The sequence below is a fragment of the Podarcis melisellensis genome (assembly GCF_964234715.1).
Source record: "Podarcis melisellensis genome assembly, chromosome: 1".
Lineage (NCBI taxonomy): Eukaryota > Metazoa > Chordata > Lepidosauria > Squamata > Lacertidae > Podarcis > Podarcis melisellensis.
Window position 1 is genome coordinate 86,976,655 of NC_138528.1, and position 19,859 is coordinate 86,996,513.

At 38.8% G+C, this 19,859-nt stretch overlaps 1 protein-coding gene across 2 annotated transcripts in view; it reads left to right on the top strand.

The window, feature by feature from the left end:
• The window catches only part of MAP3K2 (mitogen-activated protein kinase kinase kinase 2), a 37,051-nt gene extending 17,839 nt beyond the window's left edge, over positions 1-19,212 (top strand). The window contains exons 13-18 of one of the 2 annotated variants that reach the window (XR_014162460.1): positions 1,925-2,073; positions 3,197-3,328; positions 3,511-3,640; positions 4,856-5,033; positions 6,581-15,930; positions 15,967-19,212. Coding sequence is in view for 1 of the 2 variants with exons in the window: in XM_081885821.1 (XP_081741947.1) it covers positions 1,925-2,073; positions 3,197-3,328; positions 3,511-3,640; positions 4,856-5,033; positions 6,581-6,806 (815 nt within the window). In the remaining variant the exon portion in view is untranslated. Of the gene's footprint in view, positions 1-1,924; positions 2,074-3,196; positions 3,329-3,510; positions 3,641-4,855; positions 5,034-6,580 lie in introns of both variants that reach the window. The other variant, XM_081885821.1, reaches the window with a different exon arrangement.
• Positions 19,213-19,859: the final 647 nt, after the last annotated feature.

Here is a 19,859-nt window from a genome sequence, read left to right on the forward strand (position 1 = left end):
TTCAGTTCTCTATCCCTATAAGTAAAGGTAAAGGGACCCCTGACCATTAGGTTCAGTTGTGGCCAACTCTGGTGTTGCGGCGCTCATCTCACTTTATTGGCCGAGGGAGCCAGCGTACAGCTTCCGGGTCATGTGGCCAGCATGACTAAGCCGCTTCTGGCGAACCAGAGCAGCACACGGAAACACCGTTTACCTTCCTGTCGGAGCAGTACCTATTTATCTACTTGCACTTTGACGTGCTTTCGAACTGCTAGGTTGGCAGGAGCAGGGACCGAGCAATGGGAGCTCACCCCGTGGCAGGGATTTGAACCGCTGACCTTCTGATTGACAAGTCCTAGGCTCTGTGGTTTAACCCACAGCGCCACCCACGTCCCTTCTCTATCCCTATATCCACTGGTTATTAATGTCCCCAAGGTGTCAGTTCTTGACATTGTCTGTGGGTTGAACCTACTTGGCTTGAATACATGGCCCTCTTGTTCTCATTTGGAAATGCTTCAGGAGAATGGCCTATGGTGCCTGGAGTGGTCCCTCCATCCACCCTGTACTAAGACCAGCCATGGCAACATTTTCATCGATCTGAACAAGGCAGCTTTTCAGATCTTCATTTTTTTTGCTTGTCTGATGATGTCTCAAATAATTTCTTTTGCCATTATTTTAAAGTTTGCATGTACTTTCCCCAGTCTCTACTGGACTACCTGCGTTCCTATTTTTCTTTTCAATTACTTTGAGTCTCTTTGTCCCAGTGAGTTCCTGTGCTGCTATTTGAATGTTAGCAGTTTACACCTACAGAAAAGTAGGACAAGAATGACTTTCATATAAGCCTCCTGGCTCTTGTGGTGCTCGTGGGTAGAGCCCCCAGGACTGTCCCCTTGCTGGAAAACCCACATGTAAAGCAGCCCCCTTCAGACTCACCCTGATCACGCATCAGCTGGAGTTTGTGCCCGACATGCACAGTGACACTGAGACAGTGGAGCTCAGCCTGTGTATTCCTGCTTGTCCCTTTCTGCATTCCTACAGAATGCCTGCAGAGGGCCTATGTATTGCATGTGCCTATTTCTTTGGAAGAACAGCTGGCACAGACGTCTCTCTAAAAGTCAAATACACACAGGTATCTTGCATTACTAGCTTCTAGCACTTTTGTGGGGAAATTGGTAATTCTAAAGAGATACACCATGGGCAAACCTGGGACATTAGGAGGAAACGTTTCAATACATTGTCCCTCACAAAAAACGGTGTCATATTTAACAAAAAACTTTCCTCACACCTGACAGGGTAAAGTTACTAAGTTGTATGTGACCGAGCAACTGTAATGGTTTGTTGCCCTAATTGAGTACATTACTATCATAAGCAACTATTTAGTTTCAGTCTGTACTAGGTGCCTCTTCAGTCCAAAGTAATCTTTTGTGTGAGATACTTTGGACTGAAAAGGCATCTGGTACAGACTGAAACTAAATAGTTACTTAACTATTAACTAATGTTCTATCCTTAGATGCATGGATAAGTTTTCAAGAGACATCAGCAGCCTGCCTATTAGTCACACTGCTGTGCTTAATGAGCATTTTCTTTGAGTTTTTGACAGATGGAAAATGTTTAGCATTTTTACAAGATGCTATGTTGCAAACTACTCAGGGGATATTTATTGATGCACATTTACTTTTAATAAATAATATTAATAGCTTAATTTGTCTGCCAGATAAAATGCCATTTTTATTTTAAGTTACTTTAGTTGCATTAAAGTGAGGAATGCAAGAGTAGTTTGTGGCTTGCATTCTTGATCATTACTACAGATTGTTGTCTTAAAGGTTCTCTTTAAATACTTACGTTGCAAAATGCAATGTGTGTATGTATGAATCCTTGCTGAAACATTCTTCTGATCCTTTTTCTTTGAGTAATAGAAATTGATTTTTTTATATTCTGTTTTCAGCCCCAAGAGCTCCAACTAACTGGAGACTAGGTAAACTCCTGGGGCAGGGTGCATTTGGCAGAGTTTATCTATGCTATGATGCAGATACAGGACGTGAGCTAGCTGTTAAGCAAGTTCAGTTTGATCCTGACAGCCCGGAGACCAGCAAGGTAAGAGTACTGGTTATGGTTGGTTAATTGGTTGTTGTTGTTGTTAACCACTTTTCACACAGAGGAGTGTCCCAAAGCAACTTACAGCATAAAATACATTAAAACTCAGTATAAAACAATAAAAAAACTGAACATGCTCATCCAGTTATATGTGTAATAGTAGGACAAATCTTTACTTGCCTCGTTAACAGGATGAGCATTAAAAGTTTTTTAAAAAACTAATTCTCTTTCCTGATGTTTGAGCGCAAACGCTTTAGCCTGACACCTACAAGCAAACAATGATTGCAATAGGCTTACTTCCCTGGGGAGAGTATTCCACAAATGGGCAGCCACCACTGCAAAGGCCTGTTTCTATGTTGCCTCCCTCTGCACATTCCTTGGAGGAGGCAGAACAGCACCAGGAATGCAGTGTCCAGGTAGCTTCATATATGGAGAGGTGCCTCATGTATCTGTTACCCAACTACTTCCAGAGCCAGTGAGGCATAGTAGTTAGAGTGCTGGAGTGGGACCTGGGAGACTAGGGTTCGAATCCCCACTAAGTCATGAAGCTCACTGAATGTGACCTTGGACCAGTCACTGTCTTTGTTGTGGGGATTGAATGAGGAGGGGGAAAACCATGTACAATCCACCTTGAGCTCCATGTAGAAAAAAGGTAGGCTATGAATGCAATCAATCATCAGTCAATAATATTCTGAAAATTTCCTGTAGTTTTATTTTTGCTGCTACAAGGTAACTTTGCCATGTGGACATTAAGAAGTGGTTGAAAACCAGGCCACTGTGCGGTGAAAATAACAGAATAAGAACTCTTAAATTGCTCAAGTTCATTTCAAAGGGACGCGAAAAGGTCCAGTCTTTATATAAGAAAATGGTAATTTGATGTGGTGTATTAAATAAAATAATAAGTACTATCCAATTTAGCCATTCTTATTTAATAGTTGGGGGTGGTGGATTTGCTGATTCCCCAAGTTCAAGGCTTTCTACTAGTGAGCTAAAGGATGAGCCCCAATGTGGCCTTTGGAAGTCTTCAGTTCCAAGTGCAAGTTAAATGATGCGTTTATTTTTGTTTGAATCAAACCTGCTTGTCAGATTCTGTTAAGGCTAATCCTGTGCTCTTGCGTTCCAGGAGGTAAATGCACTTGAATGTGAGATTCAGCTTCTGAAAAACCTTCTACATGAGAGAATTGTTCAGTATTATGGCTGCTTGAGGGACCCTCCCGAAAGGACACTCTCTATATTTATGGAATATATGCCTGGGGTAAGCTAGAGATCTGGATATAGATAGTAATTTAATGTGGGCTAGTTAGATAGGGGTAGGGTCCTTAGAGGATTGCTTCTACAAACTTGTGAAACATTTTTAAATGCAGCCATTTTTCATGCAAAAGTGATTCTACTCTTAAAACAGGTGCTACAGTATTCTTATTCTTCCTTTGTCTTTAGGGCTCAATTAAAGATCAGTTGAAGGCATATGGCGCACTCACGGAGAATGTGACTCGGAAATATACCCGGCAGATTTTGGAAGGAGTTCATTATTTGCACAGTAACATGATTGTACATAGAGATATTAAAGGTAAGAAGGGGAGAATTGTTGAAGGTGTGCACTTACCAAATTGTAGATAAGTAATGTGGTTAGAAAAAAATAACAACTATTAACTAAATGCCAGTGATGGGCCAAATCTTTATGATGAAAACAAGACGATGTTTTATTCAAGGTTCTTCTTGCAATTAAAATATAAATATATCTGTTGGTAGTTTACAACGTTTCAAGTTAAGACATCATTTCAAGTAAGACTGCTAGAAAATTCTAACAGACATTCTCATTCATATTGATTTGTCAAAAAATTCTCAAAACCTATCCAAAGCAGTCAGAACATTAAACAACTCTATCATGGTACCAATAGGTGAATCTTTTCCATTTATTCATTGTGAGTGCTTTTCCAGTACAGTGATACCTCGGGTTATGAACTTAATTTGTTCCGGAGGACCGTTCTTAATGCTAATGGGGCCTCCTGCTGCTGCCGTGCCACCATTCCTCGATTTCTGTTCTCATCCTGGGGCAAAGTTTGCAACTCGGATCAACTACTTCCGGGTTAGCAGAGTTTGTAACCCGAAACATTTGTAACCCGAAACATTTGTAACCCAAAGCGTTTGTAACCCGAGGTACCACTGTATTTGGAATTTCAACCACAAAGGTTGGCAATATTTAGCGTTTACACAGTGCTTTTCTCGGTGCCTAAAGAGCTTCACATATACTACTGTGCTAATGTGTAAAATGTTCCTCGTATGCCAGTATTATCCCCATGTTGCTGAGAGAATAGCAGCTTGCCTAAGATCACCAACGAGGGAGTACATGGCTTAGTTGCAGTTTGAGTCTGGCTCATAGTCCTGACATGGACACTGCACCAAATTCTCAAAACAGCCATATACAGTTCCAAAGCCCAGGGAAAACAGCATGGCAAATGCCCCAGGCTCACACACCTCTTGACACATCTATCAGTTTTCAAGGAAAATGATAGTAATTTTATTTCTACTTCCTCATCCTGTCTCCTCTACCTTGGCCTATTTATGTGGGTGAAGTGCCAAGACACCCTGGAATTGATCTGTGTACACAAATGTATTGACTTGTATGCAAGGGCCACTGAATCAAACATTGACTTCTACGTTGAGCAGATGTACATGTAATGTCATGTAAGATTCTGCTAGCCCCGTGGGACTACTATAAGTCTTCTGTAGAGTTAGCTTGCTACCAAATATACACCAAACTTTATCTCTCTGTGTTTTGCAGGTGCAAATATTCTCAGAGACTCTGCAGGGAATGTTAAGCTGGGCGATTTTGGTGCCAGCAAGCGGCTTCAAACAATTTGCTTGTCTGGTACAGGTATGAAGTCTGCCACAGGAACGCCATACTGGATGAGTCCAGAAGTCATTAGTGGAGAAGGGTATGGGAGGAAAGCAGATATCTGGTATGTCTATGCTGTTCCAATGAAAATCAGTTGTACAGGGGTCTTAACATTAAATGGTATGCTTGACACGTGTGTGTGTGTGTGTGTGTGTGTGTGTGTGTGTGTGTGTGTGTTTTCATCTACTTAGGACACACTGTTCACAAATCTGGATTAGAAAGTTATGAAGAAGTGGCATAATGATATGGCATTAGTAAGCAGGGCAATATAACTGGTCAGTTGTGTACAGATCTGTGAAAGAATTCAGGTAATACATGTGAGAAAATGATCTCTGGAGGAGCCTGGGATGATCCATTGCCTTTTTGATACAGCTCACAGGCTCCCATTTTTTGAACTGATGCTCTGGTATGGCATGTATTCCAGATTTATTTTTTTTTTTAAAAAACTAGCATATCATGGAGAAAGCTTAGTTTTAACTCTTCACTCTGACATTTTATTATTAACATTTATTAATATTATTATCATCATCCTGCCCTTTGTCCTGCAGGAGCCCAGGCACTTATACAACATGATAATAGTTACAATGATTAAAACATTTGAAATTCTCTATAATATAGAAAAACATAAGCAGTAATAAAGAACTGCTGAATCGCCAGACAATGTTCATGTCCTAAAAGCTTGGGCAAGCAAAAGTGTCTTCAGTTTACAGCCAAGTGTCATCAGTGTGATAAACAAATGCATTCTACAGAAAGGGAGTCCCAGGATGCAACTACTGAGAAGGCCTTATCTCAAGTCACCATCCCATGGCCCATACCATTGTTGGCATCACTTGCATTTAGTTTGGATTATGTTTCTGAAAGGAGAGTTAACGATGTGCTTCTAATAGATTATTCTAGCTTCAGAGACTGCTGTGTGTTTTCTTTGTAAGAAGATTTGTAAGTTCTTTTCTTGCAGTGATTGCAGCTATTTCCTTGCTTTTCAAGGTATTTTATGTCACTTTTCAGAAGTATCTCACAAAGTGTTTGCATAAGATTATGACAACAATAAGCATCGAAAACCTTTCCACATAAAAAAATGCAGTTTGTTTTGAAAATGCTGTATGCCCTTTTTCTCGACAAGGGCAATGTGGTTCTCTCCTCAAGTCCCTGTGAGTGACAGTTGGGAGAGTTGTCTGGCTCAGTCTGACAACGGCCAGTTCTAAAATTGAGGGGCAACTTTAAATATTGAATTAATGTAGCTCCAAACTTCGTATTCTAATTTTCTTCAGTACAATTTCAGTCTCCCACCATTTTAGAGATTTAATTGCAACACAAAACACTTTTGCTGGCCTATGGTTTTTAGGTAAATGTGCCTACAAGTGTACAAACCCTTTGTGGTGCTGTTGGGTAATTAAGTTATTGATTGATCGACCATTAGATCTAGCAACAGAATTATTATGTTCTGATTATTGGCATAATACACACTACTCCAACATGTGAAAGAAATGCAGTCTTTTGAACTGAATGTAAGCTGTGCTCTTTAGATATCCCTGTCTGCTTACTCCTGCAGATAGTAGAGATACTTATTAATTTATGTGACTTCAACTTGCTTTTCATTCTTGACTGTTACAGGAGTGTAGGCTGTACCGTGGTAGAAATGCTTACGGAGAAACCACCTTGGGCAGAGTTTGAAGCAATGGCTGCCATCTTTAAAATTGCCACACAGCCAACCAATCCCCAGCTGCCACCTCATGTCTCGGACCACGGTCGGGATTTTCTGAAGCGAATATTTATTGAGGCCAAATTGCGACCATCCGCAGATGAACTGCTAAGACACACGTTTGCACATTATCACTGATGGCCTGCTTCAACCCAGCTGTCACCTACTGCATTTATTTTCTGACTGCACTTTTTTTTACACAAGGTTGAGAAAAGACAAGGGAGAAGTTGTTTCTCTTGATTCTTTATTTCATATAGATTGTTAATAATCTCTGCATATTTACACTGCAGATTTCGTTCCCCATTTAGGATTTAAGATCTTTTTGTTTTGGTAATGTACTGATGTGGTTCGCATAAAGCACTTTAGTACATATTCATTCCTTATTTAAGGGGGGAAAGGCAAGTTATTGGGACTGCCAGGAATTGTGTGTTAAGGTGTTTTTTCCTAGCACTACTGATTAACTCAGGATGCAGGAAAAATATACATGTTGTTAGCAGATATAGAAAAGGAAAATGTGTCCAATTGTTCTTTGTAATATGTAGATAGATGCCCTGGGAGGTTTTGGTTGTGTTTCAGCTTTGACATGAGGCTCATCCACAGTATTGGAAACAGGTTTAAAAGCTGCAAACTCAAACTGCCAACCAAGGTGTATTCTGGAAAAGAAATCTGACTAGTGCATCGCCTGCAACCAAATGTATATTTATAATTTTAAAAGAATATACAGGAGGGTTCCCTAGCTGAAGTAGTTCAAGAGTCTTTTGAGTCAAGTAGTTCTGATGTGTGAATGTTCTAGACCAGGAATCGTAGATAAACAGATTACTGTAGATCCATAAACCTTTACAGTTGAAGAACAGGCTTCACATACCGTGCCACAAGTGAGTTTAATTAATCTGCTAAGAACCGCAATGAGTTGTGCTGGACGGGGCCTCTGGTGGCCAGGGTGAAGGCTAGTTTCTCTCTTGATAATTTTCTGTTCTGCATCCTTCATGCTGTCCCAACTGGTCTGTCTGTTGCATAAAATACTTAATGAGACCCAGTCTTCCTTCCTTCCTTTATTATCATGCTTACGATGAAATTTTAAAGTACTTGAATAGGTATCAGTGTCAAAATTAAGCCGTTACCATTTATGTTGATGCTAAACAGAAGTCTTTGTCTTAAGTACATTTGATTTAATAATCAAATAGTATTTGCAGAATTTGCATCATGGTGAGCCTGCAGAATTTGGCTTTCCATGTTTTTTATATGGAGTATAGATGATCCCTCCTCTTTTTAAGCAAAAAGAGAAAGCAAGCTGAGTAGAAATAGATATGGAGGTTTCCATGTGCATCACAACAATATAATTAAGTTCCGGCACGCTGACCCTGATGGAGGCACAAAGAATGAGGTACCATTTTTACTGTCCTTTTTCTAAAGTACATTTTATACCTTATCTGACTGTTAGTAATTAAAATAATTTCAGATTTGACATTATTATCCCAAATGTGTACATTCATATTTGGACACCTGAATATAGTCTTGAAAAGAAACCCCTTTAGAATGCTTTAATACTTTCTGTCCCTTCAAGAAATTGGGAAAAGTTCCTGAAAGGAAATAATTCTAGTTTCTGTGTCTGTTTTCCAGAGGTGATGTTTCTTAATGCTGCTATTAAACGTTTCCTAGGGAAATTCAGCGCAGCCTGTATAAAAGCATCCTTGGCAAACCAAACATACTGCAGGTGTGCAGATATTACATGGACAGTGCATAGTTGGTGACACTATCTTCCATTAATAAGCTAAAAAAATGTCATAAGTCTCAACATCAATCAGATCTGGAACAGTGTAATGCTATGCATGTGATACGTTGCATGCATGTATATAACACTCCCAATACTTTAGCCACAGGTTAGAAATAAGAGTTGCAAGCCCTAACTCCTGTTTACAGCTGTAAGTGGTTAAAGCCAACAAGGGAAATTTGCAGTTGGGAGCAGGGGCACAAGAGGCTTAGAGATAATATCTGATCCTTTAGCTATGGTTAAAGGATGCAGAGCACTATGAGAGCACTCAAAGTTTGGGAATTGAAAGTTGATTGAACAAAATTTACTCTAGGTCACACTAAGAGACTCTTGCAGTTTTCTATGAAATATAGTACCTAATGTAGAAACTATCATACTGAGTAGACTTCTAAGAATAATAATTTCTTTAGTTCTTAAAGAAGCAAATCCTTTTAAATAAAAGGAAATGGGCAATTTTTGCTACCAAAAAAGAAAGAAGGAAGTATAATAGTGTGGGTGTGATTCCAGTGATTGACTTTCCTTCTATACCATAGGTATTGATCCCTCTCTGTGGCCCACTGTCTGTTGTCTTCTCCTACAGACGTGTGCTCATCTTTCTTATACACTCTTTTTCCATTCCTCGTAGGAAGATCCCTAAGGTTCAGATTTCTAAACTCCCATAAAACTGTAACTATGCAAATTGTGTAAAACATGCAAATCCAGTAAACATATACAAATGTGCATTGTTTGGTCCATTAATGGAATGTGGGATGAGGCTAAGATGGAAGTATTGACTCCCCAGTTTCCAAAGTGTACCAAACTATGTTGAGCATATTTGTCAAACTTCCTTGCTCTACTCCGTTGTCACTGTTTAGAATTGTTTAATATCTAGCAGACAATCATTGCAGCCTGTAAGTGACCTCTTATAAAGTGTTGCTGCACCAGCTAAAGACTTGTTGAACTGAAAATCTTCCTCCAGTGCAGTGATTTGAGGAGCATGTTTAATGAACCTTCCCCTCTACAGAAAACAGTAACTAGGGTTGCAATCCTGAGCACACTCACTGGAAAATAAGCACCATTAAACAAGACGATAGTTACTTTTGAGTAAATACGCATAGGACTGGGCCATTGGATTTGCCCCCTCCGATTTTCATCAAAATCTCACCTGATTTTATGCTGAGTGGTCATAGAATTGTAGAGTTGGAAGGGATTCCAAGGATCATCTTCTAGCCCAACCCTCTGCAATGCAGGAATCTCAACTAGATCATACATGACAGGTCGCCATCCAATCTCGGCTTAAAAACCTCCAAGGAAAGAGAGTCCACCACCTCTTATGGATGTCTGTTCCACTGTTGAACAGCTCTTACTGTCAGAAAGTTTTCCTGATGTTTGGTCAGAATCTTGTTTCTTGTAACTTGTAGCCTCTGGAGCAGAGAAAGCAAGCTTGCTTCATCTTCATGTGACAGCCCTTTAGATAATTGAAAATGGCTATCATATCTCCTCCTAGTTTTTAACAGCTGACAGAAGTTTCTAGCTTGGATGCCATTCATTAGTGTACACTTTTTAACATGATTCTTTGAATATTTGTTTTGAGCTGCAGAATATAAATTTGGTGCTAAAGTCACTGGCTGCCTACCCTTGCTGTTTAGCTGTGTCAAGAACAGTGTCTCTTGGTGCTTTTTATTATTGGATTGCTAATCATTTGGGATTTGTCGTATCACCTCTTGCCTTTAGAAATCTCAGATATGTGTAAGCCATGATTGAGGCGAGGATGGAAGAGTGAACTTTTTTTAAAAAGCACCTAGGAAAGTTACCAAGACTTAATCTTAAAATGTGAGGATGGAAAAATGTGCTAAAATCTAGAATTGAGGCTTGCTTTTAGGAGTCTGGATCTGCCTTAACCTGTTTATCTTTAGCTCAGCCACCTATACCATAGTTGCTGTTTTAGTGTCTGAGGCAGAGGAGTAGTAGTGATGGTTTCAGTTTTATTTTCTTCCCCACTGTTCAGGGTGGGTAGCAGTATAATCTTAGGAGAGATCCTTAAGGAAAGAAATAAAGTCAGCTTTTTTTGGCTTCTTATTACACACCACTCGCTTGTGGAACCTGAAGGGAGAATGTGAATCTCTGAAACTCTACATTTTGAGCAGTTAAAAGGGGCCTAAAAATGTTAACATTACTTTATAGTGTACAGGTATGATAGTGTTCATTGATTATGTGAAGGGTAACAATGTTATTAGAGTATTAGTTGTGTAGGTACAATATAGAGCAAGTAGGACAATACCTCTTACCGGTCATTTAGGGGGAATATGCAAACGTTTAGAGTCGTTTCAGAGCTTCAGGCATTCAGAGTTCAAATAAAATCCAAACAGAATTTGCTTTGTAGTCAGGCTTTTTGGTTATTTAGCTGGGTGCAGTTCTAGGACAAAGCAAGTAGATGCTGCTAGCAGGCTACACAGATATGAGTTCTGCTTTTCTAGAGTTCTTTGCAATCTAAATCTTACTAGATGGGGGGGGCCTTATGGGTTTTGGTTATATTGCTTACTATCTACATATTTTCCCACCCTTTTTTGTTCCTAAACAGAGCAGCTTACAGTAACCCAAAGTCAGTTTTAAAGCCACTTTATGATCTGAAGTAGTATGTTGTTTCATCCTCCCATTTCCTTTGTTCTAAAGAACCAGAGCCTTGACAGAGGGCTAGAGGGTTCAAATTGCATCTCTGTTTATTTTGGTCTCTGAATACCTGTGCTGAAGCATGCAGTTCAAAAGTTTGCGCTATTTTAACAAGGTTACTTCTGTTACCAAAAAGTATGAGAATGGACTTCAAAAAGAATGTATGAATTGCAGCATATGAATTTTAAACTCTTCTTGAATTGTTTTAAAAGGAACTATTTGAAGCTTGGCAGCATTCAGATTCTATATTAACCCACCAACTTGCAGTGCACAGCTTGTTTCTCTCAGCAGCAGGTCCATTTCCTTATTGTGGCTAGACAAGGGTTTGGGGGAACCTAGCAGAATAAGGTGCCTGCTTTCTGTGCCTTCCCCCTCCCCCCCCCCCAGTACTGCATTTTGTCTTGACAATGGCAATTTAAAAGCGCTGCAGAGAGATAAGTATCTCTGGAGATTTCAGAAATCTGAACTATTGTCTTTAATACCATTTAGATGACATAAATACTATCACAAACACATGCTTATATAGGAGTCCCAGTGGTTCTTTAACATTGTTGCTAGTTATTATTAAAAACACTTGTGATTTGCCCCCTAAGCAGCACGGGGAGTGGATCAAAGGTGTCTGATTCTTAATCCTTAGCAATTTTGCACTTAATGTAGTGCACGTTTTGTATATAAGCCCTTTGCCTCACATGAATTGGTCACTGAGGTCACCAAACCAAAAAATGCAGTGAGGAATTTTAGTGAATGGCAGCTCTGATGTTAAGGAGCCCAAAAGTTACCATTTTGTTTACAATTAAGACTTTGCCAAATGGGACAGCAGAGTGTTTACATGATTACTTTGTGGGTTGCTGTCTAGCTGACAAAACCACTTAGAGCCTTTTAACAACATCTACAAGAAGTGTACACTTTTATTTAGAAGAAAAGCACTGATCTCTCAATAAGTTGCATATATCCTCCCCCATGCACTGGGGTGCATAATGAATCCTAGTGACATTGTCAGTTCATTAAATCCCCCCTTTCTAGGTGTGTATTCTAAAATTCTTGTGTTCCTAGAATTCCAAAGATGCAGGGAGAATGAGGCTATGAAGCCAATAACTTTGCATACAACTGCTATCATGTATAGGCTATTTGCGGAGAAATTTTAAATTATGAATATTCTCCATGTTTCTTAAGGACAATTATGAGAAATTGGTCTGGGGACTGTGATCAAATGATCATTCTAGGGTGAAACTAGAAACAACAAAAAGCTGGTAAAAGAACCGTCACAGCAAACTAAAGATTCATCTCTCCAAGCATCAGTTGCAGATCTGGCAGCAAAAATTGTCAGCCATGCTAGTTGGATTTTGTCACTGTTTTTAGCAGAATTTAGATGGCACATTTTAGCCAGTCAGAAATGAGCGTAATGCAATAATGCATTAGTGTCATAACTTCTTGTATTTGGTATACCTTGAAAGTTGTCATCTTTTGGAGAAGAATTCAATGAACAAAACATTGAAATGGAATCCAGCCATTGTCTGTAGATTTTTGATACCTAAAATAAGTTTTTGAAAATCAGGAAACAACCCTAACATGATTTGTTGAAGTTAAAAGAAAAATGAAGTTTCACCAAAATCATGTACAGTCTGTTGGAAGCAATTTGAATCTGCAGCATAAGCTTTAAGCTTTAGTCCTTACATTTCTAAAGCATTTTATTTTTTGTAGTTTGTTGCACTCATTTTTCAGATGCACACCCCACTGAGTGAAACGAAACCTATTTAGTTATACAAACAACAAAAATCAAGCAGAGTGCCTTTATCTGTATGCCTTAATTTTGTTTGTTTGTATATTAATTACAATAGTGGACAAGTGATGCAGGACCAGCAAGATCAGTCTCTGAAATGTAGAAAATGGCAAATTCCCAGTTGTTACAAGTTACTTGTTCGTCTGCAGAAATTTCAGATTTAACTACCTAGTTTCCACCACCCCCGCCAGCCAAGTTCTATACAAATACTCAGAATACAGCCAATGTTAAGCTTGTTGAACAAACACTTAACTCTCGCCAATGGAAATCAATAGCACTTAATTTGGTTTGACAGTGTCCTTTATTCTTAAGCTAAGTGGGAAGTAGGAAGTTCTACAACCACATTGTTCTTGATTTTTTAAAAAAACCCAGGCTTTGACTCTTGCACTCTGTTCCAGAATGCATGGTTAATGCTGCAGCTGCCCTAATGTCCAGTAGTTCAGTGAGCTGCTAACAGCTGCCCTATATAGTCTATGATGGTACTTATTCTGAAGGAAGGTGATAAATCCCAGTCAGCATGGCCACTGGTTAGGGGATGATAGGACCTCTGGAAGATCACAGGTTCCCAACCCTTGGCTTAAAGCATGTGACAGTATTGCTTTTGTATAGACAAATCAGATGCCGTTTCAAGGAACACATTTTCTTTCTATTAATATATATATAAATAGAAATATATATATAAATGAGACAAACCTTGTTCCTGCCATTGTCCAGATTTAATGCTGCATCAATGAGTCAGTTGCACTAGCAATCCTTTCAATCATCTCTGCAGCAGTGTCTGATGACTGCTGCAGGTATTTAAGAGAGCTGGTCAGCATTCACAATATAGTTCCTTTTTTCCCTTTTTTAAAATATGTGATCTTTGGAATATATCATGCCTATGCGGGCTGGGGACAGACTTTATTTGTTTGAATGTAAGTCCTTGTGGTGGTATTGAAGTTAGCAAAGATACTACCACCAGCATACCAGTACTTAATTGCTGGTTGGTTCCTTTTATGTATTATTGGCATGTGTGCATTTGCAAATCACTGCAAACCAAAGCTTTTCTACCCCTGTACACAGCCCAAAGTGATATTTATCTAGCTTAGAGACTGTTAATTGTTGTCCAGTTTTTAAGCTTTGCTGGACGTAACAACTTCCATGTGCCACCCAAGAGGCTGTGTGAGCAGAAATACTGTATTTTTAAGGGTGCCAATGAAACTGTGTGATGTAAGAGTTATGCTTAGTAGCCTCTGTGGAATTTCAAGGGCTCACTCCTGGGTTTGCAAGGTACATCAGTCCTTGTGGGGGGGACAGCAAAATGTGCAGGTCCTGATAACTAACTGCAGGGGCTAGTGAGTGCTTTATTGGGCATTGCCTGACTCGTGTTGATGTAAAGACTTATCCCTGTTGACGTAGCAAGGAGATACTAGTACAGCAGCAAAATTTGAAAAGTGATGCATACCTCAGGGAAAATCTTACATGTTTTAAATGAAAGGTGGAGGTGTATATAACAACTGATCCAAAATCCGACTTTATGCAGGAGCTAGGAGAAAGATCATTTGAAATGGAAAATACTCTATTACACACTTACATAAATTCATCTGAAACTTTCAGAAATGAAAGCCATTGGAAGAAATGTTCCTACTTAAAAAAGAAATGTGTGTTTATGCATAATGTGTTGGAAACTGGAATTGGCTTTTACGTTGCAGTGCCACATATTTCATTTCTTCTCAGCACAAACTTAATAATGCTAAATGTGTTAGATTCTACTTTGCAGATGGTGGAGGCACTCCATCAACCCATCCCTGGCTTAATCTCTTTATGGAAAAACATTCTTATGCTATCCATTGAACTGACCAGAATTGACCTTTAGGTGAAGTATAGAGCAAATACTCATGAAAACTTGGAGGAATCTGTCACAAGAAAAAGTTACGCCTGAAATGGTGCAGCATTCACAAGGCAGTGACCACACTGACCTTCACACTGTGTCCTGAAGATTGATATAGGAACTTCTAGGAAGAAGCTTGATAATGTGGACCTGCATCATCTGATAGAATGGTTTGACAAGCCTCAAGCCTGACTAGTCTTTTGTGTGCTGTGCTTTGCAATTGTACAGTTAAATTGTACAATTAAAGCAGAAGAAATGGAATCTAGAATGCGTACAAAAGATGGACAACATCGGTGGGTATGGTGCATCAGTTATGGTAGGCTGCTTCAGTGCGGAAGAATATCTGTCAGTCGTGATTATTCATGTGGGCATAACCACTCTATTCTGGAGATTACAATTACAGGAAGAAACGGCAACATTGCAACTACCTCAAATACAAACTTTAAATACAGCAACGAGTTCATATGTAAAGACTGCCGTGCAAAACCCCCCTCTGTCCATGGAAGTTTGGTCGCTCACTGCAATGCTAGAAGAATTGATTGAAACTTAAGCAGTAAAATTAGGACACAGTTTGGCTTTGATGGAATGAATCTAGGAATTGTTCTTGTGTCCTCATTCCCAAGGATAAAGAAGTTCTCTGCTTCACAAGAGGCCAGCTTGCTAAAGAAAAATAAAAGTGATTGTGAAATCGCAGGCTGAAATTGGAGCTGGACCCAGATTCTTTGTCAAATTGTGCTCTTGAAATGTCAGCAATTCTTTAACATTGCTCTGCTTCGCAGAACATGTGGATGGCAGCTATGGATGCAGAAACCTCCACAGGGAGCAGCTCATTTCCCAAGACACTACCTCCAGCCATTTTCATGTCAGATTTGTGAGGTCTACACGCTAGATCTGAAAGTAGGGCTTGGAAACTTGAAAAGTTCATTCTTATGATAAGGCTTTTGATGATATCCTTAAATGTTGCTGGGTGTAAGTACAAGATGGTATCGAGGCTTGCATGCAGTACAGCTTGCCTATGCTGTAAGTGTGGCTTGGCACACATAGCACCATGCAGTGATTGCCAGGGCAACGGATGTGGGATCCAAAGGTGCCTTGCTTAAGCAAACAAAAAAAACTTCAATCTGCATCAAGCAGGGGAAGATCATATCCTGAACTATTCCCAATAACCCTGCCCCCCGAAACCAGAGTTGGTGTTTGGGGGGCCGCTGAGCACTGCGGCACAGAAAAGGGAGCAGATAATTCTTGCTCTGTGATGGAAAACTGCTTGTAGTTCTCTGGATCAAAGCCATGGTTGGCTGATCTGATGAAACTTGACACCAGATCATGCAGCATCATAAAGTATCACCAGTTTGTTAATTTTGTGGAGATTTCATAAATACTTCGAATGAAATATTTATTTCATGTCAAAATTTGCCCTTTGTTTAAACTATGATCACCACATATTAGCATTGGAGTTTTGGATAGATGATATATATATATACCTTCACCTTTCATTTAAGTACTTCTGTACTCCCCCTCCACCACCCCTGGTCTAAACCACCAAAAGTTGTATTTCTGTGGCTTCAAAGTTTGCAGCTGAAGGGAACGAGGTGAGTCTTTAGGTCAGTATAATAGGCCAAAGTATTTCTTGTGCCATAGCAAACCAGAACATTGCAGAGTTTACGGGAGAAGTAGTCCATTTTATTCCAAATAATTCAGAACAAAACTTCTCCCTTGGCTATCTTGGTTCGGTGTAAGTCAGACATGCATCCAAGTGAGCAGGACTTAAGATTTCTAAACTGCTGGTTACTGAGAAACTTAGCATCAAAAGCATTTTATTTATCTTGCATATGCCAGCTTTTTCTGCATTTCTAAAATAAGAGTACTTGACAAAACTAATGCTATTGGAAGTAGTTGGAGTCAGGTGAAAGGGGTCTTGTATAGGAAGAAGGGTTATTTTAATATACATATTTTTTAATGGATTTGACCTCCTCTCTCCTTAATAAGAAAGGAATAACTACAAAAGGTTACTGAAATTCTCTCTGGCTATTTGACTGTAATGCATTCAAACCCTGTTGGTAAAGGATGTCTCCCTCCTGAGACCCCTCCTAGGCTGTCAGACACTGAACAAATTCACAGACTAGTTTAATATCAGAGGTTGAACTACTCACAAACTCTGTTTTTAAAAAGGATTGCCCCAGTATTAAATACCACCACACACCCACACACACCATGGGCACATAATCATGACCTAAAATAAAAGGTTTGTGCTTTCTTTTTGGAACAGGGTATGTAATCTGTCTAAATTTCATGTGGCTTGCTATTTGTTAGTATCACAATTTTAAAGCTTGATAATGTTTGTCCAAAAGTGGAAACTTGATTAATTGCAACCCAAACGTGCTCAGCCTGCCATCTGTACCTTGCAACATTTTCTTAAGAAAATGTCACTGTAAGTTATGGGGAAGAGATGTTGGTTAAAAAGCAGACTTTTGCTTTTAAAAAAGCTAATAATGATGATGATAATAATAATGATGATGTATATCTACCCTTTGGATCTAATGTACATTTTTTTATGCAGCTGTCAAATTCTCTATTTAATCCCTTGGTTTCTCTGTAAATGTTTTTACTCTCTGTTTGAATGCTGGGCACAGTTTGTAACGTATGTACACAACGGTGTTTTTTTCTATCAATGTTGACTCTTTTGCACATTTTTTGAAATTGTTTAATTTGTACACTGTTTTAATACTCTGACCAACTGTTATGGAGTGTATGCGGATTATGTATGTGTGCAATGTACTACTGTTTTGAATGAGGATTTTTAGATTCCGTATAAATGCGTGTCCACTTCTGGCTTTACCTTGGTTGAGGAACTCAGGACATTAGCTTTGCTTACTAGTTCCCCCACAATAGTCCAAATCCAACAACTTGGTTGTACCTGCAGAGCTTTGACACAGATACTGAACTCTGTGTGAATAGGGACTTCCCAGTTCACTCCATGCTATTTGGGGCTCCTGCCAGTTGACCAGTCAAAAATGGTCAAGTAGACCACCATCTAACATCAGTTAACTTGGTTCTGTTTTGTAGCTAGTGCATTTCTGAATCCTTGCCCATTATTTGGCTGGAATGCTAGCCAGATTCCAAATGCTTTTTCACTGATGTGCAGAGTGCACACACCCAGCTTCTCAGAAGCATGGCGTGAACAGGAACAGGGAAGCCACTGCTTAATAGAGCTTCAAATATGTGTCAGATCCTCTGCGGAGTTTGGATTGTGGTAAATGTGTCTAAGAACTTTCCAAATATAGGGTACATAAAAATGCCTTCTATGTACTGTCTGTCCTGTTTCCCACAGACCTATTCCAGTTTCATTTCTACATGTTTTTTAAAAAATTGTTTTTTAAAGGTACTGCATTTAGTTAGATGAATATATAAAAGCTTTGAGAGATAATTTACTAGATAAATATATTTTCAGCTGGCTGATGTTCAGAAAATATTTTATTTTTTGTTTTTAACCATTCAAAATGTATTTGTATTTCCAAAATTAGACATGAATTGTATATTAAAACACTCTGGCTGGATAATGGTATGGTTTGTCTTGTAAGGTTTCTCTCTCTCTCTTTTTTAAGAGCTAAAAATGTTTCTGTGATACAGAGAATAATAATACTGTTCTGAAAAGCTGAAGGCAATCTTTCAATTTAGAGCTGCTTGAGAAAATTGAGACATAAAACCAATCTTAGAAAAGTCAGATGTTTTTATTGCCTGTTCTTTTTTGTTACATTGAATGTAATGTTTCCCTCTTGATCTTAAAGCTTTCCTTATTTTCTGGTACTGGGAAAAAATAAAGCATGTTGAAGGTACTAGCAGAATACCAATTTGCCAGCCTAGTTCATGGCTTGAAAGATTATTTGTATGATTCTTAAGACTTGCCAACAAAAAATTCTCATGTTGGGTAAATAGCACACTGGTGGATATCAAAAACCAACAGTTAGGAAAAGCGGTATTCTCTCTTTCTCTCTTTCTTTTTTTAAAGAGCCTACTAATAGCCTGGTATGGTGTGGTATGTTCCATTGTTCATGCACATTTTGACCTTGTCATAGTCTCAAAAGTGTGCTTGTACAAAATGTATAAAAGCATTTTGATTTTTTTAAAACAACAACTATGTATTTACCTGTCATTTTTTTGCTGGTAAATGGCTTTTATTTTATTTGGGTTTTTTATCGATTATAAAAAGAAGCCATGTTTATATTCTGTGTTTGACCAAATTACTTCTGTTTTATGAAATTTGTATATTGGTGGTACACATCTTCGTGTAGGATGATTGTGCATGAGGACCTGCAAGAATTAATACGATGAAAGATTGGAGGTTGTTTTTTTTCCTTCCAAGTTAATTCTGGAAAGGTTATGGTGCAAAGGTTTACTGGATGTAACCTTATGAGCTTATGGAATGACTATAGAGAATGGCACTTCTAAGTGTTAATAAAACAAATATTTATTTCCACTTTGTTTTTTGTCTTTTCTAAGTGCATTAATACTTGGCATTTACATAATGCTTCGGAGTGATACCCAACAAGTCATGCTTGGAGTAGACCCAGTGGAATTTAATGGACAATTCAGTTTCAGTTTCAGTTGATTTCAGTTGAGCTATGACATAGCTGGAAATTATCCTTAATGTACTGACAGGGTTTCATGTACAGCACCTCAATAATTATTACAACACTGCAGGGTAGGTTGGTGAAATCCAGTGCATGCTTTACCTAGAAGTAAACCACTGTGTCCTCTGGGGCTTACTCCTTAATGTGTTTAGCACTGCAGCTTCATTATTGTATCTACTATGCAGCACTATACAACTTGCTGGTAGTGTTGGGTATTCATATATAATTTCTATATTGCTTTTCTCACCCACCTAACTGATTATTGATTGGTAAAATTGGTATACCTATCAATATAAAAAGAAATCTATACATTTACATGAAATATAATTAAGGGGGTAGGGGGAAGGTGAATATAAAATCATATAAAAATACAAGACCATCAAATAAATTTTTAGAAGCCAAAACTGAGTACTGTAGAACTATATCATAGTTATAACTTGAGTAGTACACAAGAAAGAAAAAGTTTAAGAAATAGAAATGAGCGAAAGCTTGG